Genomic DNA, 23,147 nt, shown 5'->3' with positions numbered 1-23,147 from the left:
TATATACATATTTTTTTTTTTTTTCCCGCCTGTGTGTAGTTATTTCTAACAAAACAGAGTGTAAATTGTAATTTCCCCACTGGGGATCACTAAACAGTATAAATTATTATTATTACTAATAAATTAAGCCTACATCAGTAGCCTCCAAAAAATAATAATTAAAAACTCAGGTAGCCATTTAGTGTTTTCCCTAGATTAATACCACTGACGTTTCTCTCAACTGAAGTGATTCACCAGCAGCGGAGGGACTCAGGAGCAACATAACTGCCTCTTCAAAAACTAATAGCACATTTATGCTGACATAGCAATTTCATTACCAACAGAGACATGGCATGCATGTTGTACCCTTGCCCTAGTTTCTGCCACTGATGTATTACAATTAGATTTGAATCACAGAGCTAGGCATCCGTTATTCTAGAAGATAAATCCAGATAGATGATCTGTGTAACCCCCCCCCCCCCCCCAAAAAAAAATTGTTTAGCAACATGTAACTGCTACTTTGAAGGCATTTCCCACATCCTAAAAGAATGATTATGTATACTGTTTCTCAAGTTGCTCTTACTAATGTTTTATCCAGATGGTTGCATCTGGAAAATACCTTTCAAAAAGAATTAGTAGGCAACCTTCTGGGTTTTACTGCAATTCTCAGAGATTTATCTTCGCTCAGCTCTGAGACTTCAATGTGATAACGACATGGGAGGCAAGAACTGAAAGAATAACGTTGCCCTAGATTTAAAACCCAAACCATGAAAATAAACTAAAAAATTAATGTTAGAGCTAGTAGTGCAGAGCAATTCATCTATTTTTTTTCAACGATCACAGATACAATGCAATCCAGAAAAATTACGTTTTGCAAGTAAACTCTTATTTTGTCTTTTGTTCTGAATTTAAAAAAGGAAAATGGGAAATTTCACAGCTGAAGGTGTTTTCACTGTTGAGTAAGTCAATGAGTAAATTGTGTTAAATATTTGTATTCAATATTGACTAAAATGTTTGTGATTATGATTTTTTCTATTATCAAGTAGATTCTAGTCCTGAGAGATGAATTGATCAAACATAAGTTGAAGGCCAAAAATATTGGTCTGTCTTGGTTTTTTTTTTTTTTTTTAGTAAAAATACCAACTATTTGCAATTTTATACAGCATTAGAATCTGCTTGTTTGATCATATCAATATTGCATCATTAGTAGTGATGGACAAAGACAGACATTGAAAACCAGTGGCTTGCCTCTGGAAAGTGATGATTCACTTTAACCTCCGGTAACATCAGTCACTCCGGAAACAATTGCTAGTTTGCTAGATTAATGTTAATTACATCCTAATAGTTCATAAAACAATTTAGGGGAGCATTTTCCAAGGTTAACCAGATTTGACGATGTCTAACGTTCCACCTGATCTCGCTTTTCAATGGAAGTTCCCTAGATGAGCTGCCAGATAAAGCTTTGTCGCGAGGCGTAGCTACATAATGTACATTGAGCCTAAAGTTTTCCCTGTATTGACTGTAAATAAAAAGGCAGGTGACATGGTTTAACAGTGAAGACGTGTGTGTGTGTGTGTGTCTGTGTGTGTGTGAGCCGATTTAGACCGGCCTGGTTACTGAAGCCCAGCTGCGTTTTTCAGGTTCAGGCCTTGTGATAGCTGACTGGTGACACACTCCGGTTGACACACATATAGTCAACTAATTATGTTGTCCCTTTGGTGTAATTGTATGTCTTCAGGTGAAATTCACCACGAACACCACTTTTTCGGACAGGATTTATCAGCACATGACCGTTAACGGCAGGAGGGGGGTCGTTTTAAAACCAACCGGCACTGACAACGTCACTGAGGCTCGTGTAACGATCGACAACACGTTTAAATGTTAACGGTCCCGCATTTAACGCTCATAACAATTAAACTGTCTCTGTTTCCTAGACGTGTAAAGTAAATATGATTATTAGAGTGTCATTCATTTTTACCTCGCCGTTGCTCTCGATAGCTTTAGCTGCTGCGCTCTCCTGCGTCGCCATCTTTCCTTGTCTCTATCGCGCACACACCACACTGCTGCCTGGGAAACAGCGCTCTGTCTCGCGAGAGGACAGTTTGTAGCGTCATTGCACTGACGTGTGTTTTCAAGGGAGTGATCATAGACTATATATTGAATATATTATATCATATTATATTATATTATATTATAATTAATATAAACAGTCTATGGGAAGGATGTAAGTTATTTTTTTACCTTTATTTCATTTTAAAGATAGTTCACTCGTAAACACATTTCAAGTACAGAATAGGTAAAAACTATATTTTTTAAACAATGTCAAAGTTTAGCTAGGGAGGGATAAAGATCTACATAAAAACTCTTAAAGCAACACTAGATAACGTTTGTAACTTAAAATAATGTTTCCAAAATCGTTAAACGGCAGGATGAAGCATCGGGTAGCCCAACTGTAGTTCCTATGAGACATAATGGGACATTTCCGTTTTCAGCCTGTAGGGAACCAAAGTGGGAAAAGTTACATAGTGTTGCTTCAACACAGTGTAAGCTGTTATTGATTAATATTATTGCAGCCAATCAATTCACACTCCTCTAATCTAAAAGCTATTAAAACTGTAAGAGCTTGTAGCCTACTGCTGATGAATATTGTAAGATGCGTTTTGTGACAGGGCGGATCAAACGGCATGAAACACTGTGATTGGTCATGCACCTTCGGATGTGCAACTTTATAAAATTAAAACAAATACATGGAAGTATTAGTATTTAATGCTGCTGGGGGGGAAATGCAAATATGCTGCTTTTCAGAGGCCCATACCGCATCTTTACACAACACCATATACATACCTGTAACCTCAACCTCAGCTCTCCATCAACAAATTACAACATTAAATGCTGCCTACATGTTAATTTATCAGTAATATGAATCCATCAAGATCACACTCAGAAAAGGGTCATTCTGCATGAGTAGTTTAACTTTTGATATTTGAAGTATACTTTGCTGATGATACCTTTGAATGAATATTCTGTGTACTGTGTGTAGTCACTAACAGACGCCTGTACAGTTGTCTTGAATGCAGTGTGTCCAGGCACTGTTTACTGTTTTTTAGGTGTTTTTTCTCAAAGAAGGCATTCAAACTTGTTCTCATTGGTTTCTTGGGAAAGAAACAAGGATTTTTTTCCCTTCAAGATGTTTTGCATGCTTGCACTAAACATTGACAGTATAATGATTCTTAAAAAAAGTAAATACCTTTCTCAATTATTATTTATTGGTTTACAAAATGTTGATCAATGTTTTCCAAAATCCCAAGAAGACTTCCTTGTTTTGTCCTTGACTCAAAGATATTTAGTTTCCTGTCATAGAGGAGTGACTAGAAAATATGCAGATTTAAAAACTGTAATCAGAGAACATTTATGTTTTTTTCTAAGAAAATTATTCAAAAAAACTAGTTGGTGATAAATTAAAAAGCTGACAACTAATCGATTTGTCTTTGCAGCTCTAGTGTCAGATTACATGTACATGACAAATCAACTCAATCTGATACGCTGCTGTACTGGCAAATCATTTTTATTATTATGCTTTATCCTTCGCCACATAGTTACACCAGCACATCAGATGAACAGAGTTGTTTTTTTAAAAAGGAAAAGAGAACACAACATTACATTTGTGTATGTGTGGTAATGAAAAGAAACCACAATAATAATTAATTTACATTTCTTCTGTAAACATCAGTTGATGGAAGAAAAAAAAATGTTAACAGTACTGGACAAAGAATATAAATCAAAGCACAAATAAGGCAGATTATTCATGTGTTGTGGTGATTATGACTGAGAGAGGCAGTTCACTGGAGAGAGAACATTTTATGTTTTGCTGTTCCTCGCGTTTTCTAATATTACCATGGCCAACTGGTTTCTAATCAAATATTGTAAGCAGATTGTTCTACAGATGGGAAACATAAACGGGTATGTTTCAGAATTTAACATCTCCCATAAATGATTATTACCTAGGCCACCCACCTGAACAGAAAACTGTTTATAGGATAAACAGATATAAATTTGTCCTATAAGTGCTAAGAGATTGTACCTAAACTCCATGAAATCTAATGTGTCATGCTTATATAGAACTGTAGTCTTTAACTTTAGGCTCGAATTAAAATTGAAAGTTATTCAATTGCACACAATTTAGGAGGAATTCAGTCACAGAAAAATAAAAGGGAATTTGACATAACCACCTGTAAAACCTAAAAATTGAGTTTTGCTTACAAACAAACCTGAAAATTTAGGAATTTAAAGTTGTTTGAAGAGGAAATACTTACCCTTGCATACTTTTACACTCATATCAGTGCGCATCTATGTTGCTCTACACAGCTATGTTGCACTAAGGACTGTGGAGGCTACTGTTGTTCTTTCCTCATCAACTGTGAATTTCTTAACTGTCACTCCTGAGTGAAATATGGTGGAATGTGTTTGTGACTATCAAGCACTGATTTAATCAGTGATTGGAAAGCATTTCTCCAGCTTACCTTAAATGAAGATATGTATGTCATGTCAGGGTTCTCCAAAACGTGCTCAGACTACAGTTAACTAAACAGTTACATACAGTCATCTTGGTACAAACTGATGCAAACTAAATGAGAAACATTATCTAAAACTGTCAATGCAGACTTTTAGATTTCCACGTTGAGAAGGCTCGGCAGCAACAAGTACTCCTAAAGCAAGCAAATTAAATTGAACAGAAGGGCATGACGTGAAGGACAACATACTAACTTTTATTATGCTGCCTTACATGCAACCAAACCCCTCCTTTATCTAACCGTATTGGTGTGACTATTCTGTACTATTATCATCTTATCCAGCACAGCGAGAGATTTCCTACCGGACATTCACCTCTATCAGGTTGTGCCAACATTAGTGAGAGAGAACTTGAACCTAAAAGACCTTTAGACACAGCTCTTTGGATCATGCCCCCCAGAGAAGCACAAAACAGAAATTTCATTTATTACAATAACAATGACTTTCCTTCATCCCTGGTTGGTGAATGGATACGGTTGACTCTCAAATTTCAGGGCAGAAAAAACTGTACCCCACTTTGTCCTATTACAGTCCTACATCTCGTCTAAACCGTAATCCTCCTCAGGAAAGTCTCCAACAGTCACACTCAGGGGCTTCACAAATCCACCGTATTTGTTCTCACATTCAAAGTATTGCTTCCCGTCAACACTGTGGGAACACAATTGAATAAAAGGAAGGGTCAAATGCTAAATCAAAGTCATGATCAACATTGTGCATAGCTGTTAAAAATAATGATAGTGCTCTTACATTCCATCATGCTTTCCCAGAGGCTCATCGTACTTCACGCCCACCCAGTAGCCTGGCTTGAAATGTGTTGTACCTGCAAAAAAACGTAACAACATTGTTCTTTACACCAGTGTCCTGTGCAACGGAGCAAGTTCAACATAACCAGGATATCTTTTTGCCATTTACTAACCCTAACATCCGGATAAAGCTAGGCAGTCACACGACGGTGGTTACTCAATAAATCAAGCCGGGGGTTTCCCAATCTAACAATTGTCATGTTTTCATCTGATTGTCAAGCAAATTTTAAGCAAACTTTTATGGTCTCACAAAAAAAAGATAAAATAAGAAAAATAAAAGGTGAACTAGAAGCGTCTCTGTACACTGGTTTAGAGAGAATAAACTAGACTACGTTGACGTTAGACAACAATTCACCGCTATGTATATGCGCGTGCAGGGCCGTACGAGTTCAAGTTGTTGAACCAATTTGTCAATTTAGCCGACTTGGCTGAGGCACAGGCAATAGTGCAACGCACCTTGTGCCACAAGTGTACGACGCACTGTATGGGACCCATATCCCGATCCGTCCCTAATCCGATGGATAGTCATGTGAGTTACACAGTGTTAACAGTGTCACAGAGTTTCGTTTTTTTTTTTTTTTTAATGCTATTTAAGACATTCGTTCAGCTGCATTTCTTTTCCCTCTTCTTCTACGTCTCTCTGTCATTCTACACACACGCACACATAAACAGACCCTCCCCTCCATGCACACAGCGTCTGTCTCCATGAAAAAAGTGTTGCCAACTTAGCGACTTGGTCACAAGATTTAGAGACTTTTCAGACCCCCTTCGCAATGTTTTTTCACAAAAGCGACTAGCAACAAATCAGGTGACTTTCTGTAGAAAAGAGAGCAACTTTCTGCAAAAACGTTGCCAGTATTGTCCAGTAAGCACGCACAGTATTTCTCTCCTGTGGCCGCTAAAACAGTCACCTCTCTCTGAATCAATTTTGTGCGTAGGCAGGTAGAAACGGGAGTCAGGACAGGGTGATGGGGCCAGTGTAGGTGGATGAGACAGCAGGACGCGACAGGAGAAAGACGCAGCTGAGCTGGCCTGGCCCTGGGCAAGCAAGCCAGCCTTCTTTAAAATTCTTTATTGATCTTTTTCTCTTTTCTTTTTTTACTTCAAAGATAGGCTACCTAAGTAATAATTATAAGGTGAAATAAATTCCTGTATTGAATTTGTGATCATCTGGCTAAAGATTGCTATTTCTTTGTATGTACCTTGCTGACACAACAGCTAAGCTTTATGCAAATGACTGCATAACGATGTCACACATATGCAAATGTGCATACGAATGCATATGCATCTGTGTAAGAAAAGGAGTGAAATACACATATACACTGAGCTGACAATGTAAATACAGTGCTGCGACACGTCTCTTTTGGTTAAATTAAATCTATTCATTTTTTAGGACTATTCTACATTACTGAAGAAAAACAATTCAGACTATGTAAAAATATACTGTGATATCTAGGCTTGGTTGAATACTTGATTCAGGCTCATCTTCTGTGCTCATTTTTGGATGTCATACGGCTGATCAGCGAATCACAAAAGAAGAGAGAGGATGGAGAACACAGCTATTGGCAACAGTGCAAACAGAGCATCAGTTAGCTCCATGTTAGCTCACTTGCTGGGGTAACCTGGTTTCTGCCGGAGAGCCGCGCTCATTAGCGGTAAAGCTAACTGTACGACTGATAAGTGTGCAACCTCAGTATGAGTTGCCATGTAATAAGCCGTATAATAAGTGGGACAATATAGTGCAAACTTTAAATTAACCCTAACACAGAGAGACATGGTTAAACTTGAGGCAGCATCTATTCACATCAGATGAAATGCGATGATTTCCTCTTCAGCAACCAGTGTTTAACGGACGGCTAGTGAAAGTTGACGGCTAGTGAAAGTTGACATTTTACAAGCCACCTATTTCGATTACAATTGTTTTTTTGGCTGATGAATTAAGCAAATGTATCAGCCATTTGCAAATGTTGCCAGCATTTGGCTTGAGGATGGGGCAACAAACCCAGCATTAAGTCTCCTAAAACTCCGTGGCGATACTGTATCGATGCACGCATGCCAATTATTTTGTGGAGAAACTCAGTTTTACAGACTTGTCGACTATACAATCCACTAATTGATTAGTTGACAAAATCGTATGAGTGTTATTCGACTAAGAATTCCTTTATTCAAGGACAGCCCTGCTAAGCATATCCACACTTACCAACATACATGACTGTGGCAAGCTTTGTGGGTTGCCCAGTGACCTGCACTTTACATCTGCTGCCAACAGAAATGGCATCAGCAGCAGCCTTATGTTTCTCCTCCCGAGCAGCAGTCTCAGCTTTCTTCTTGGCCATTTCTTCCTCATTGAATTGACCCAGACGTTGTTTCTTCTTGAAGGACCTGGCTGAATCTGAAAGAAAGACAGTTGCATTGTCCTAAACATAGAATACTTCAAAATACATTGAATGCTGTAAAACATTGTAAATCAAATAAGATTTAATAATTCCTTTACAACATTTGTCAATGGTTAGCATACAAGATAATCATTCTAAATTATAATTGCTCTGGTGCAAAATGATGGGTGTATTTAATTTCATACTAAAACTGCAACTAAAATCAATTTTCATTATTGACTGTTTTACCAATTATCTAGATCACCTGATTGATAGTATATGGTTCATTAGCAGTGGATTGACTTAATTATCAACTAATTCATTCAGTAAATTGTATTCATTGTGTAGCTACAGTAAATGTTATGCTTTTCTGCTGCAAAAGCCAGATTAGGTCATGCAATTGGGGAACATGTATTGAATGTCATAATTCAAAAAGCAAAGAAAAGTTTATGGTACGAAAATAGCAAATTTGAAAGAAGCGTGGCTATGTTAGACCCATAGCATACCTGTTCTCTTATCATAGTCCTCATCTGCGAGTTGAAACTTCTCCACTTTGGAAACATCCGTGAACTCGCTCATCTGACCACTTCTATCAGTAACCTGTAATTCAGGATGAGACTCAGATATAAAAAATAAAAAAAGACCACACCAGTACTATCCATTTGTAGACAATAACTGCATATCACTTAAGCTTCACACAAGCAAGTTAACTATGAAACTTTCATTGTCTCTTATTTTTGTCAACATTACATTATTATTGAATAGTAATGCAGTGTTAAGCTGTTTTAGAAACTCACACTTGTTGGTGAATTTAAGTACTCATTAGTACAACAAAGTGAAAAGGATTATTACTTATTAACCACTACTTGCATAGCAGGGTTATCATTCTAAAACCTGTTTGCAAATCTTTATTTCCAAACTTTGAAAAATAAAAGAATTTCAATCACACATCAAGGAAACATGTCATTTTTACAAAATGTATAATGTTAGACAGCATGTTATCTTATTACAGAATCGTTTTTGGAACAAAGGCCAATCTGGGCCACTATACTAAAGAGCTTCCAAAGCAAGCAGCTACATACATGTATTCTGCAGTCATCATCCACAGGATAGGAACCCAGCAAAGCTTCATTGTCGTCCATTTTCTGCATGAACTTATCAGAGACACTGAACAACTCCAGGTCCATGCAGGAGGGAGATGCACCCAGAATCATCTCCAGTTTTCCCTGATGACAATACACACAAAATAGAACATGTAATGCCAGGGGAGTGTTTAGGGCCTGGCTATTGAGCTATAGCCACTTATTCTTTACTGCCACAATAGTTAATATGGATATGAATTACAAGCGTGTGACACACACTGTAATGTACTGATAATGGTTACCAAAACCTAATGTTGTTTTCTCGTCATATTATAATTTTAAAATGTTTGATTTTTTTTTATTATAATGCCAAAACTTCTCTTTTCCCAGGACCCCCAAAATTACCTGATATGACAACAATAAACAATAATGTCAATATAAAGTTTATTGTGTAGGTCAGATCTAGGAACACCCCCCAACAGAATGTGAAACAGTAGAAAATGTGTGCAGTTTAGAAATGTACAATGTAGTAAGTTATGATAAACTGAGTCTCACCTTCAGTACTGCTATAGTAATCGCTCTATCGAACCTGCGCTGCACCTCAAAGGAGGAGATGGTGCTTGTTAGGCGCACATTCACAGTCGGATTGGTAACTACGATCACTCCGCCGTCCATGATGATGGATGGACCGTGGAATACTGAAAACAACTGGACAAACAATTTGAAATATTAGCAAATACAACATCTTAACAACAGTTAAACAAAAATTTTGTCAATAGGTCATTCCTGTTGCATGGTTCCAAATATTAATACACGTAGATAGCTAGCTAGCTAGGTAGCTAAGTAAACGTTGTTTGAGGCAGTTTTCCATAAATGAAATTCCTTAATGAAAGGGCTAATGTCAAGTTAGCAATGCCTAACGGCACACAAGGAGGAACGCAATACAAACAACGAATCACACATTGTTCCGTTAAATCACGTCCTAGTAAAATAATAATAGCAATGTAACTTGGTACATGACCATATTTTTCTCTCATGTTCACACATTGTATCAACTGTGATCATTTAAGTTTCATTCCACATGTTCGTATTTTAGCTAGCGTTACGTTAGTTTAGATGAGCGCTAACGTTAGCCACAGACTGCGTCAACGCTAACTGTTTGGTTGACTAGCAACAACAAAGTCAAGTTGGATACACTAAGCACCCTCGTCTGGACGGCAAGGTTGTAATAGCTACTTACAAATACGTTTAATTCCTAATGATGTTACGTCTGAAGCAGATTAACGTTACTCTACACTGTTGCCAGCTTCCACAGCACAACAAGTATCGCAGCAACTGACGTTTGGATGCCTCGCCTCTTTTTCTTTTTCTTCTTCGTCTTCCGCTTCTTCTTCTTCTTCTTCTTCTTTGGATTCTAAGACAGTTTGCACCTTAATGCTGCACTACTGCCATCTTGTGGAGTAAATCAACTCCTACAGTGTCATGTCAGTCTTGAGTGGTTTTGATTTTCCTCATCAATGCCTCTCATTGACATTGAAAGAAAGGGTCCCTCTGCTCTCAGCAGGAAGTTGACCAAGCATCTTTGGCCTTGTCCACTTTCACCACACCACAGTATGTTTTTTATTCCTGCTTTGCCAAATCGCTTCATTTCTTCCAACATGTCCTTTCTCTCTGATTTTCCTGCAACTAACAAGCAGATCTGGTAGAGCTAACCTCAGATCACAACAAATAGTCCCTAGTCTATCATAGTATTATCATTAAACACATCACACACAATTGGGGGAAATTGTCCAACAGAGTAAAATAAACACTGTTTCCTTTTTATGTGTGCGGTTTAGTTGGCTGTGGCCTATTCTCAGCCTGCTCGTTGTTACTTGCTCTTGCCATTTTTTTCTCCTGTGAGCCTTATGCTACTCCTTTTTTCGGATTGAGTGTAAATGTCTCTATTTTATTGCGTTGTCCCAACGCTGTTGCCACTGTTGCATTACGTTTCTCGAAGTGCTTTTTTTCTCGCAGATTTTAATAAAATTGAGTTCAACAAATTTGACTGGCTCTTTTTCTAACCCGTTCTCTTATTTGAAGTAGGCTATCCTATTCAGAACCTTTAGGTCAAGTAAAATACTATTACCACAGATCTGTTACAAGTAAAAGTCATACATTGACTTCACGTTATAAGGCCTTTGGTTGTTGGGTAGTTTTAAGGTTTATAATAAAACATCGTATTTTAAACTAAATGTGTTTCGTGTCAAAACAAACTTATTTGAAAATGAACTAGTAGGTTAACTAAAGCTGCCAGAAAAAGTAGGCTACAATGTTTCTATCTAACATGTCGTGGAGAAGAAGTAGAAGGTAGCATGAAAAGAAAAGACTCAAGTAAAGTACAAGAACCTTAAATTTGTAGGTTACTTACAGTAGTAGTAGAAGTAGTAGTAGTAGTAGTAGTAGTAGTACTTTGTAATGTGGCTACTTAGTTAGCCTACATTCCACCACTGCCCATGGCACCACGCTAACACTCACCTCACTACACCGACAGGTCACGGATTTCTAATGCTATAATGTTTTCTAATGTTTGTTGGAAGCTTTACTGCTCAACATAACAACAGTGAAAGTAATACCACGTAGGCCTAGCTTATACTCTGACTAACTGTTAATTCATGGTCAAATAAAATCCATCCATTCCATACAACGCATTACCAAAGGTGGCCTGCAGATGTTGCCGATTTTACTGTAGCCTGTCATCTGGTTCAAAACAGTTGGCCATTGTCAAAGCTTCCTGGTGATTTAATGCTTCGGAAAGCTTGTGTCACGATGTAACCTAGTCACCACTACGCTATAAACGGAGATGGTGTGTATTGTGCAAGGGTTGCGCGTGTGCACATTAAAACATCAATTTCTGCAACGCACCAGAACTACGCACGTCCAGCTCTAGAACGTTCTATCCAGACTGAGCGGGTGTATAGTAAAAGATCGTGGACGGAGAAAGACCTAGCCGTGCCCATACAGTCAAAAACCAATCACATGTAGGGGTTAAAAACTAAACCAATCAATAGCGAAGGGGGTGCGGTACCGCCTACTTAACGCCAGATTGACACGATGTAAAACCAACCATAAGACAGGAGTCTTTTTTTTTATTTTTATTTTTTATTATCATCTTCAAATTTTACAAACATGTTAAACATTCATTGAACACTTTGGCATCAGTAGAAAATTAAATAATAGACAGCATAAAAAAAAGTAAATAAACAAAACATCCTTATTACACAGTACACATATAGTATCTTAAAAGAGAAAAAAAGAATGGACATAAAATATAAAAATGTATACAAATAAAAAAAAAGGGGAAGAGTGGATTAAAATATAAACATCAAGAACACAAAACACAGTACAAAGACAGGACGAGATGGGTTAAGGCTATGTAATTATAATTCCTTAAAATCTTGCTGTAGATCAGCTATATAGATAATTTTCTTACTATTAATGATTTGGATAGACTCACAAAAGTTTCAAAATTGACTTCTGAAGTGAGTAAAAGCTGGTCGTAATTTAGCAAATTTTGCTTTATGGATATAAAATTTCCCCTGTAGAATAATTATAAAATCCTGTGTAATTTTTGGTTCTTGTGATCATATTCAATAATAACATCTTTTGCTTCTAATTTAATTTGGTGATTCTTTTGAACATTTAAATAATTTTCCATTTTTTTCCAGAATTCCACAGAGAACCGACACTGTGAATGCTAAACTGAGACCGTAGAAACAACCACAGCATCGCTATTAGACCTCCAGTCTAAACTATGGTGAACAACCTCTCTTTTTATGAGCAATATTTAAAGGATGACCAATTCAAGCATGCATTTTTCAAGTTTGGAAGCTAACGACCTATTATGGCCTACATATCTGATAGTTGCACATTACATATATGTAGCTTACAGAATAAAGTAGGCTAATAGCCCAGGCTACAAATGGAAATCACATAGTCCTGCAATTTATTTGAGGAATGATCTGAGCTGTCATTTGTAAATCCCCTGTTTGTAAATTCCCTTGTTTTGTCCTGCCGCAGTTTGATGGAAATAAAATAATAGATATTGGTAAACAATTTCCCTGCCAGGAAATCTAACCTTTTCTTTATTCATGGACATAGACTTCTTATTGAACCAAGGCCTATTCATCGAACACAGATAACAGTGGAGCCAGTATGGGCAGAAAAGAGAAGATCAAAGCAAGCTGAGAGCTACAACCAAACACCAGACTGGGAGGAGCAGAGGGAAGCTGAGACAAGACCCCAGTCCCACAATGAAGATTTACATTCATATGGTTGTTGAGGGAGATAGAGGTCTGTAAACCTGCTGGGCGTCATTCATGCCTTATCTGCAAGTAATGCTCACATATTGTGGCACATAAGTCATGACTAACATGCTACTTTCTGTGTCTGTCACATAGTTTCTCATTATTATCTGAGGTTTAGGTTAAAGCCTGTATGTACAAATATAACGTTCAGTTTGTATCATTATAACGGGGAGCAAAAATTGTTTTTAAAGTGTATCTTCTGAACTTGTTCTAAAATGAATGGATTTAACTGACATGAGTATTGTACTTCATACTGTATATTCCACGCAGAAAGACACATTGACACACTGAAGAAAATGGATCTTCTAGCATGCTTTCCCCATACATTAACCATGTCACAAATAGATAGATAGATAGATAGATAGATGTTTATTGATCCCAAGAAAAATGGGAAATTACGGTGTTACAGCAGCAAAATCAGTCACAAGGCACAAAATATAAATATAAATGAAATACTAGGAAAATGTACATACATACAATATACATGAAATACTAATATGAATAAAAAAAGAACAAATATTTGAATATGTACAGGATGGGAAAAATGCACAAATGCAAATTCTACCTACTGTGTTAGTGTAGACTTCATTGTGTGTTTGTACTGGCAGTATTTGCTTTAGGAAACCACTTAAGGTACACTAAACTATGGGAACAGGATGGAAAACTGGGACAACAAGTCTGAATAAACACAGAGACACTGTCTTACAAAGACCTTTATGTATTACTCATAAAAATGTAACCTCTAATGTAAATCTCCTCTTTGAAAAACGCGTGAGATTGGAATTTACAGTATAAAAACACTAATACTCCACACAAAAAATGATTTCAGCAAAAGTGCAAAAAATTGGTCTAAGATGAAAATATACAGAAAAGTACACTACAAAAACAGAAGAAGGCACTATGGACCTTTTCCACAATCCTTGCAATCAAATGTTTCCACACAGGAATGAGGGAGAAACAACAAAACACATGCAGCTCACAAACAAGACACCCAAAAACAGACAAACACAAAGAAGAGGCCATAAAACACTACTCTTTTACATGTTGTTGGTTGAACAGGAGCTGTCAGGGCGCACTTTCTGAACTGTGGCATGTATTTTACAAGAATCTAGATTTGCTTTTATAAAGAACCATAGTCATTCTAAATCATAAATGATGTGTCTGCCTGCAGAAACCCTTAGGGGGGTACTGTTAAAATAAATAAAAGTAAAATTATCCAAAAGTGACTATTGCCACAAATCTGAAAATCTTCATGGGTTCCAGCTTTGGTAACTTTTTATGATCATTTTCCCCTAATTTGCCACATTATATAAACAATACACTGTGAAAGATTTCCTAGTATATTCACAGTAAGTTACTCTCCAGCAAGTTGCAGTATATCGATTTTACAGTAAAATACTGTAACTGCACTGTAATGCAATTTACAGTATAACAATACTGTATTACTACAAAACTGTATTTTACTGCATTTGTATGGTATTCTGTAATTTGTTGGTATTGTACTGTAATATGCAGTATGAGGTATATTTCAGAATAACAAATCCAAATCAAAAGGCGATCCAAACAATGTTCTTCATTAAAAAACTATATTTTATCTAAACATTTTTTGAATTTTTCAACATTTTCCTGTCTTTTGACAACATTTACATTTCTCCGGGATAATTCAGCCCAGAGAGCCGCAGCAACTCGCAGTCCAATGTGATAGTGTTGATGAAAATGTGTCAATAACGGTGAAGCTTTGCAGACATGGAGAGAAAAGGTTGCTAATAGTTTTGCCTTCTGTTTACCATAGCACTGAAACACAGGCCCACACATTTGCAAAGAAAAAAAAGAAAATATATATATATATATTTACATATACATATATTTCATCAGAATAACAATCATGATGGGGATGGATGAAATAATAACTATTAGGCATTCCCCTACAGGTTACCGTAGATATAAAACATATAGATTTATACAGTAGGTATACAGGTTAGTGTATGAAGCGCGTGCCCTTGCTCCTCTGCTGGGAGGGGCTAAGGAAAGAGGGGGGGGGGGGGGGGGGGGGGGGGGGGGGGGGGGGGGGGGGGGGGGGGGGGCTGCAGGAGGCTTGTATTTTCAAATTCTGGAGGGGGTTTGGCCTTTTCCAGAAAACTGCCGACCCCAGCTTTATGTAAAGCATGCAATACAGGACCTTTACTTGAAGGAGTATTGTTTGAGTAGTGTTTTTTACAATAAAATGATAATACTTTTACCCAGGTGAATGATCTCTATACTTGTTCCATCATCAACATTAGTCAGCTTGAGAAATGCCATTTATTGTCTATGAACAAGTTTGATCAAATAGGAAAAAAATGAATATCTTCACAAATTAACAATATTATAACATATAAAGATTGGCCTAAATAGCATGAAGGAAGTTTAAAACAAAGACAGAGTGGTTTAAAGGGGCGTGGCCACTAGTTAGCAGGCACATTCGTGGTTTGGTGGCCTGGCGGAGAACGGGAGAGAGCTGCAGGGAGGGAGAGAGAGAGAGAGAGAGAGAGAGGAGGAGGAACTACTGGAGGAAAAAAGTTAAAGTAAAAATGGCTTCCTTGTCTTTGGAGTCTACAGAACAATCTGAGAACAGCCCAGAGGAGCCAACGGCAACGGAGTCCAAAGAAGAGAACGAAACGGTGCAAATTTCGGAACACCTACTCCAAAGTTTCCAAAAGTCGGCTCTGAGTTTTTCCACTGACCAAGTAGCATGTCTCTGCGAGGCCCTTCTGCAGGCGGGCAATGTGGATCGCCTGTGGAGGTTTCTATCCACCATACCTCCTTCGTCCGATCTGCTACGTGGCAACGAGACCCTGCTGAAGGCCCAGGCACTGGTGGCTTTCCACAGGGAGGAGTTCAAGGAGCTGTACGCCATCCTGGAGAGCTACGAGTTCCACCCGTCTAACCATGGGTTCCTGCAGGACCTGTACCTGAAAGCCCGCTACAAGGAGGCGGAGAGGTCCCGGGGCCGCAGCCTGGGCGCAGTGGACAAGTACCGGCTCAGGAAGAAGTTCCCCCTGCCCAAAACTATCTGGGACGGAGAGGAGACCGTGTACTGTTTCAAAGAAAAGTCCCGAAATGCCCTGAAAGAGTGCTACAAGAGCAACAGGTACCCCACTCCGGACGAGAAGAAAAACCTTGCCAAAGTAACCGGACTGTCCCTCACACAGGTCAGCAACTGGTTCAAGAACCGCAGGCAGAGGGACAGGACCCCGTCCGGGACCCACAGCAAAAGGCAAGAACAACACTGGAAACACATTGGTTGCATTCTTACGCACTAGAAGACTTTATGGATTGACTTAGGTGAAATACAAAAGTCATTACTCAGGCGACGGCTGTCTATTACTTTCCTTTGTTTGTGTAAAAGTTACAAGCTGGTTACTTTGTATTTTTAAGACATTACCAATCGCTCAGAACAGTCGCTGAAACTACCACCCTACCCAACCTTAATGGTCAACAAAGACCTACAGGGCAGTATAGAAAGAGTAAACTTCAAAGTAACAAAACTAACAGCTAACAAACGTTGCCTTAAATAAGAAGATGGACAGGGGGGCTTACTTTTGACAGCAGTAAAGCCACACAGGTCTGAGACCAGGAGCATGTTGCTTTGTTGTGAAATGTGAGATCCAGGCGCCCACCATGGCTCAAGTTTCCTGAAACCCTGCACTGCTGCATAGGACCTGCAGGGTGACCGAGGTTAGAATAAAAGCTTAAACTAGGCATGATGGGGGTGCTGAAAAGGGAAAAAAACAACCACACAATTTCATTTAGATTTCACACAATCTGAAATCTCAGAGACACTATTTCACCAAGCAGGGCGGGGTAGGCAAGTTTTAAGGAGATAAGAGAGAACACAGCAGACTTATCTCATCAGAGGGATTGTGGGGGTCTGGCAGACAATCTGCATAGTTGATCATGTATTGGAAGACACGTGAACCAAGTATACACACCCTTAAAGAGCTTCTGGGAATCTGATCCAGCTTTGTCTCACTTTCTCCACAGAGAGAGTTCTTTACTGATTACTGCTCCATTGCATAACATGGTCAGTTTTGTAGATAAGATAGTAAAGATGACCAGAAAAGGTTGAAAAGGATTCAATGAAACAAGTGAGTGGTTAGTATTTTTGCCAGTGTATCACAAGTTAACCACTAAAAATAAACTATTCTATAACACACAGGGGGGCACATTAGGAAAAAAAACATTTGTATCATTCAATTTAAGCTAAATCTGCAAATACCTTTTGTGTGCTTTTCTCAGGCATTTTAAATAGAAGATAGATACAATGTTTTAAAGGGTTATTTTTTCGGATACTCTTAAAAAAAAAAAGATCAGATGTCAGGAAGCATGTTTGTCGACGGTGCAAATGTTTTAGAGTTGGCTTAACAACAAAACTATAAAAATTACATCATAGGTCAGACCTAAATTAAAGTAAAAAATGATGATGAAATGAGATGCCATCATGCGAGCTTGATAAATAGTTTGGAAGCTATAACCTATATAACCTATAGCTATAACTTGATAAAATAAGTTTTTTTTCCCTTGTTCATTTATCAGACTCTTAATTATGTTGGTTAATGACATACAATAAAACAAAAACAAAAAAAAACTATCAATGCTTAACCCATTACACAGTAGTGTAGTAAATGTAGTCCCTTAATAGAAATCATTGCTTTGCAAAACATAGATAGGCTAATGTCTTAAACTCAAAGCACTTAAAGGATTAGAAAATTACAAAAGGTAGTATATGGCTTGTGTTTATCGGTCTTCAAGTTGAGCCCTGATAATGCTAGGCGCCCAACACATCCCTTTTTGACCCATTTATTTCTCCGTTCCAGTGAGTCTGATGGAAACCACAGCACTGAGGACGAGGCGAGTCCCATGGACGACACCCCTGACAAACCAGAAGAGGCTGCTGGCTCCACAGCGTCCATCATCTCTCTCTCTGCCGTCCCCAGCAGTACGGGAGGCCAGCTCATCCTCAACGGGTCCGGTGGCTTCCTCACAGCCTCTCAGCCATTACTACTCAATGGAAATTCCCTGATCTCCAGTACGGGTGCTGGTGTCATAATTAATGGGCTAAGCTTGGGCGATTGCCAGGCGGTCACACTGAGTCCTGTTGCAACCAACTCTCCTTTGATACTGAACGGGGCTCAGGTAATAACCAAACCTGGCATCAGTGTGCAGCAGCAAGCAGTTTCTATGGCACAGCAGGAGGGTTTGACCCTTGAGACCAAGCCGAGCAGTCTTCCAGAAGTTTTTAGTACTAACACCACTCCCGTCTCGTACCCTCCATCCATCATATCTCTTCCTCTACAAACTAAAACAGAAAGCGTCAATGCAATGGATTTCATCAGTGTCCCTGAATCAGAGGGCAGCGTCCAGACAGTATCTTCCTCTTCTTCATCTTTATCTCCCTCCTCACCAACTCTGTCTTTCCCAACCAGGCTCCCCTCAGTAGTCCTAACACAAAACACCCAACGCCACGAGTCTCTCACCCTCCCCACCTCTATGTCTTCAGCGGGCATGGTATTCTCCAGTTCTGCTGTGCCTCTCTCCAGTCAGCAAGGGGAGTATGTTTTCTTAGCCTCTGCTAGCTCCCACTTAAACCCTTCTAGCTCTGTGGTTTCCTCCAGCAGCTCCACCCCTCAGGTCTTTTCTCTGCCACAGGTTGTGCCTTCCATCCAGGGTATACCAGTATCCCAGCTGGTCCAGCACTCTTCAGGGGCCCAAGTTTCCCAATGCCCCCAGTTGGTCCCAGTATCACCCCTCACCTCGCCATCTCCCCAGTTCCAAAACCAGACAGTGAACACAAGCAACAAACTGGTGCAACAGCAGCAGGATGCGTTAACAACTTTGCCTGAAGGGGCCACAACCATAGTTTCTATCTCACAGCTTAACAACAATCAGGTCCCACAGCGAACGGTACACCAGCTGGGCACAAACTCCACACCCAGCAAAATCCAAGTCCCACAGGGGATTTCCATCTCTTCCCCGACACAAGTAGTCCCAGTCCCCCATGCCAAAGGCACCACAGCAGCACAGTTAGTCCCCCTCTCCATGCCTCAGCTGGTCCCAGTCTCGCCCATCCAAACTTCTTCCACCATCTCTTATCCCCAAGTGGTACCTGCCAGTCCTCTCGCCATCCCCTCTGCTGGAGTTCCCTTCCAGATCCTGACTCCAGCTCCTGCAGGGGTCGCACAGGGTCCTCTCAGGATAAACCAGCTGAGGCCCATTCAGAGTGTGGGTCCCCCGACCAGTGTGGCCCCTGGTGTGCAGCTCCTCAACTCTGGGATCATTCAGCTGCCCTCTGCTCCTCCAGGTACACTGAATTCATTAGTCACTTATGAATAACTGTAGCAAGCAACGATTAGTCGATCAGAAAATTAACTCAACTCAAACTGGTTTGACAATTGAAAGCGTTGTCAGCATAAAGTCCATGGTTGTCAAGCAAAATTGGCCAAAAATAACTGCTTCTAGCTTCTCAATTGTGAAGCTTTGAAGACTTTCTTTCACACGTATAATACTAAATACGCCTGCACTATTTAGGGAAAAATATGAATCACGATTTTGTAGCTTAGAATTGAAATCACGTTTCTTGATGATTCATGATGTTTTTCTCACTAAGTATAATGTTCATTGCACACATGAAGCATAAACAAAACAAAACAAACAGGCAGGCCCAAACAGATTCTTTTGGCACCTACAGCACATTAGGTGCATCACCACAAGACTGTAAACATAGAGGCTTCACTGAAGAGAGGGGAGAGCATTGTAGCGCTTTACAACGTATTTTATACGTTTTATACGTCTGTTTGAAACTCCCAGAAGAAAGTAGCAGCGTTTGGCATGCAGTCGGCTCGTAAAATGAAATGACGATCTGTCTTTAAAAAAAAAAAAAACTTAAAAATTAAATTGTGAACAGGGGTGAATCGAGATCCCAATTTTTAACGATTAATTGCGCAGGCCTAATATTAAACTGAATATATTTAGGATTTGGACTATTGATCAGACAAAACAACTGACTAAGCAACTAATAGAGTCATTAAGCAGTTGATTAATCAACAATGAAAACAGTGAATCTTAAATTTTTTTAAATTTATGTTTTAGACTGAAGGTGCATGATTTTTCTTTCAAAACTAATAAAGTAATACGTATTTTATTACTTGGGTTAGCTGATGCAGAGTACCTTGACATTAGTAATTGCTAAATTACCAGTAGTTATAGACATAATACACAATGAGATGAAATATTCCATGAATGGTACAAACAATTGTTTTTTATTATTGATTAATATGGTATATCATTTTCTCTATAAATCTTTAAATTTACTTGGTCGATAAAATGTCTGAAAAACGAAATGCACCTCAAAGTTTGTTGCCAAGGAGATGTCATTTTACTTGTTTTGTCTTTTCATCAGTCCATTACCTTCATTTATTTTCAAGATAGAGAAAGAAAAGCAGAAAACCAACAACTCAGCTCACTTTTTTCTTAAATAATATAATGAAAAATTGATAGTTGCCAATTATTGTTTGATCGACAAATGGTTTTAGCTTTGAAAAAAAAGTACTATACACAGGATTTATTTGTAAAAATTTAAATAAACAGACTATCAAGACAGATTATTAATGCCTGATTGACTGTTTTCTCCCTTATAGCAGATGTTTATCGTCTACAACATGTTATTTTAGGTATTGTAAGTTGTATTGTAAGTCTCCAAATTAATTTTCTGCCTCAAAGAAGTATGATGGTGCTCATATTGATGCACCCCTTGTTCAAGGTGTTGAGTATGTATTCGGTCTTGATTGCTGTCACTTTATCACCCCCGTAGGTAACCTTCTCCTCGGGGGAAGCCCCTACCTGAGTGTCCAGCAGGGCAAGCTGATTCTGACCATCCCAGCAGGCATCCAGCTAGCCAGGTTGCCGCTGAAACCAGTCCCCGAGGCTTCACCCATTTCTCTAAATGGATTGAGTCCTGTTCTCACCCCTCCGGTCATCTCAACCACCTCAGGCCTGACCCCCAGTGGCCTCACATCATCTTCCCTAAACTTCATCAACTCCTCTCCACCATACTGTGCTCCAGAGACTGGGACACCGGCCGCCCCCTCCCCTCATGCCATCATGGACCATCCAGTCACCCCTAACACTTTGACTCCAGAAAGTATGCTTACCCTCAGTCCTATGTACAGTGGGGCGACACCCAACATCCAGCTGTCCCAACCAGCCTGGAGCCCTGTGCCCCTCTCCACTTCCGCTAGTCTAACTCTGTTTGATGTACGCGGCAAGGGGGACCTGCCCGTAGACCCGGCTTTGTTAGGCCTACCTGGAGGAGAGTCGCTGCTTCTGGGAAGCCCTTCGCCAGAGCAGGATGTGGAAGCCAACTCGGCACTGGGGAATCCAGAGGATATGGACGGGGACTCCAAGATTCTTACTCAGCTCCAGTCTGTCCCTGTGGATGATGACCTGGGCTTGTAGCTTGTTTACCTTGCTGGTCGGCAACCCAGGGTCACTAAAAAAGATTAAATAAACAGTAGGTGGCAGTCTCTGCTGTCGGAAAGATTGTACTCCACATTGTTAATCCTCTAAGAGCCAAATGTTTTTTTTTTTCAACAGTCTGTTCAGGTTAAGACTTGCACAACAATGGTGCTCTCTCAGTAGGGCCTCATACCATCATGTTTTTAGTTGGCACTTTTGACATATATCCTCCGCAGCTCTGTTTTACATGGAGGGCCAGAGCAATATGGGATAAGCGTCTCAAAAGTTTTTTCCTCAAATCCGTATTTGCCTTTATCTGTTGTATCAGATGCATACAGAAGAACTTAACTCTGCTTAGTCCAGTTACAGGTCCGGGTGTTTAAAAAGAAAAGACTATATAATGCAAGGCGTTATGGCTTTGTCTCTTCTCTCAGCTCTTTGCAGTGGACTAGACACCAAGTTCAGCTGTACTTGGAAAAGAAGTCTGGTTTTTTTTTCTGGCCGTAGGAGCAGTTTGTTGCGGATCCACCGCAGTAACTATCCAAAAGACTATCTGGCAAAGGCATACATCTAGAAATAGTTGAGGTTTATGTGTCTGCCCAGAACTCAGAGATTGAGGATGTATTCTACAAACACTCCACTCCAGGAACCCAGTTAAGTTTGATGTGAAACCATTATTGCATCATAGCTTCGGGCTTTACAGCAATATTTTATTTCTTTTAAGTTACTGAAGTCTGGGCTGAAACATGCTGCCAAACTGTGTTCATCAGTCTGTTTTAAAAGACTTTCTGCACTTTTTAAGTGTGAATGATGCCCTTCATTAGTAATAGTTATAACACAGGAAATAAAAGGGTCTATAATCTATGCAATGCATGTTTAGTTCTTTATAGGACTCTATGTGGCACCGGGGCTGAGTAAAAAAAAAGCCAGTACACTTGGGAGATGAGAAATAACAGCTTTTAAATACTGAGATTTTAAATGAAACATGACACTTAAATGTTTGCTGTGATCCCAAAATCTCTTTGTTGAAATTGATAAGTGCCTTATATAAAATCTTACAGGTTTGATGTTTAGAAAAAAAATGTTTTGACTTTCTACACAGTTTTAAAAGTGCCATACACCTAAACCAAGTTTTGGGATTCACTTTATGGACTTCCATAAATACCCAAATTTCTGTCCGTTTGATCTCAAATGAAATATAATGTGACACATTTGGTTGCATCGTCATGGCTCAATCTCCTCTATTTGTATACTTTGCACCTTTCATTTACACAATGTTTACGCTGCGCTGCCGTGTTGTTACGACAGTGGTTTTGACTCATATTCTGTTGTGAAATGTCCTGTCCTTTATTAATTGGACATTAATAATCCCCACTCGACAGAACAATTAGATGTGTCATAAATTGATGGAATAGCTCCTTCAGTTAAAACCTAAAACTACTCATTGTACGGTCATGTCATAACACAGGTAGCGGTCAAACCTTTGGTCAATTATGGTAC

At 39.2% G+C, this 23,147-nt stretch overlaps 3 protein-coding genes across 3 annotated transcripts in view; 1 reads left to right on the top strand and 2 right to left on the bottom strand.

Moving 5' to 3' along the window:
- Positions 1–2,083, bottom strand: part of clptm1 (CLPTM1 regulator of GABA type A receptor forward trafficking) — a 29,948-nt gene extending 27,865 nt beyond the window's left edge. The window contains exon 1 of the mRNA XM_034867612.1: positions 1,958–2,083. Within this exon, the coding sequence (XP_034723503.1) occupies positions 1,958–2,008 (51 nt within the window). The 5' untranslated portion in view covers positions 2,009–2,083. The remainder of the gene's footprint in view (positions 1–1,957) is intronic.
- Positions 2,084–3,697: 1,614 nt separating this feature from the next.
- tbcb (tubulin folding cofactor B) lies at positions 3,698–10,299 on the bottom strand. The gene is made up of 7 exons (XM_034867721.1): positions 10,049–10,299; positions 9,364–9,516; positions 8,809–8,952; positions 8,233–8,326; positions 7,552–7,743; positions 5,296–5,368; positions 3,698–5,196 (listed from the first exon to the last, which is right to left on the bottom strand). Exons 2-7 carry the CDS (start codon positions 9,481–9,483, stop codon positions 5,082–5,084), a joined length of 738 nt encoding a protein of 245 aa, XP_034723612.1. The 5' UTR covers positions 9,484–9,516; positions 10,049–10,299; the 3' UTR covers positions 3,698–5,081.
- Positions 10,300–15,674: 5,375 nt separating this feature from the next.
- On the top strand, positions 15,675–22,563 carry six5 (SIX homeobox 5). Its single transcript, XM_034867713.1, has 3 exons — positions 15,675–16,410; positions 18,011–19,494; positions 21,004–22,563. The coding sequence occupies exons 1-3, from the start codon at positions 15,725–15,727 to the stop codon at positions 21,645–21,647; spliced, it is 2,814 nt and encodes a 937-aa protein (XP_034723604.1). The 5' UTR covers positions 15,675–15,724; the 3' UTR covers positions 21,648–22,563.
- Positions 22,564–23,147: the final 584 nt, after the last annotated feature.

This window comes from Etheostoma cragini, chromosome 3, assembly GCF_013103735.1.
Source record: "Etheostoma cragini isolate CJK2018 chromosome 3, CSU_Ecrag_1.0, whole genome shotgun sequence".
In the NCBI taxonomy this organism is placed as follows: Eukaryota; Metazoa; Chordata; class Actinopteri; order Perciformes; family Percidae; genus Etheostoma; species Etheostoma cragini.
Note: the sequence above shows the minus strand (reverse complement) of the source record. Positions and strands in the feature narration are given on the sequence as shown.

Bases quoted from the DNA above. Each gene is read 5' to 3' on its own strand.
- six5 (XM_034867713.1), top strand. From the start codon at position 15,725: ATGGCTTCCTTGTCTTTGGAGTCTACAGAACAATCTGAGAACAGCCCA. The intron at 16,411-18,010 runs GCAAGAACAACA...TCTCCGTTCCAG, and splicing joins TCCGGGACCCACAGCAAAAG to TGAGTCTGATGGAAACCACA. The intron at 19,495-21,003 runs GTACACTGAATT...TCACCCCCGTAG, and splicing joins GCTGCCCTCTGCTCCTCCAG to GTAACCTTCTCCTCGGGGGA.
- tbcb (XM_034867721.1), bottom strand. From the start codon at position 9,483: ATGGACGGCGGAGTGATCGTAGTTACCAATCCGACTGTGAATGTGCGC. The intron at 8,953-9,363 runs GTGAGACTCAGT...TATTGTCATCAG, and splicing joins TTACTATAGCAGTACTGAAG to GGAAAACTGGAGATGATTCT. The intron at 5,369-7,551 runs GTAAGTGTGGAT...GTTTTTTTGCAG, and splicing joins TGCCACAGTCATGTATGTTG to GTACAACACATTTCAAGCCA.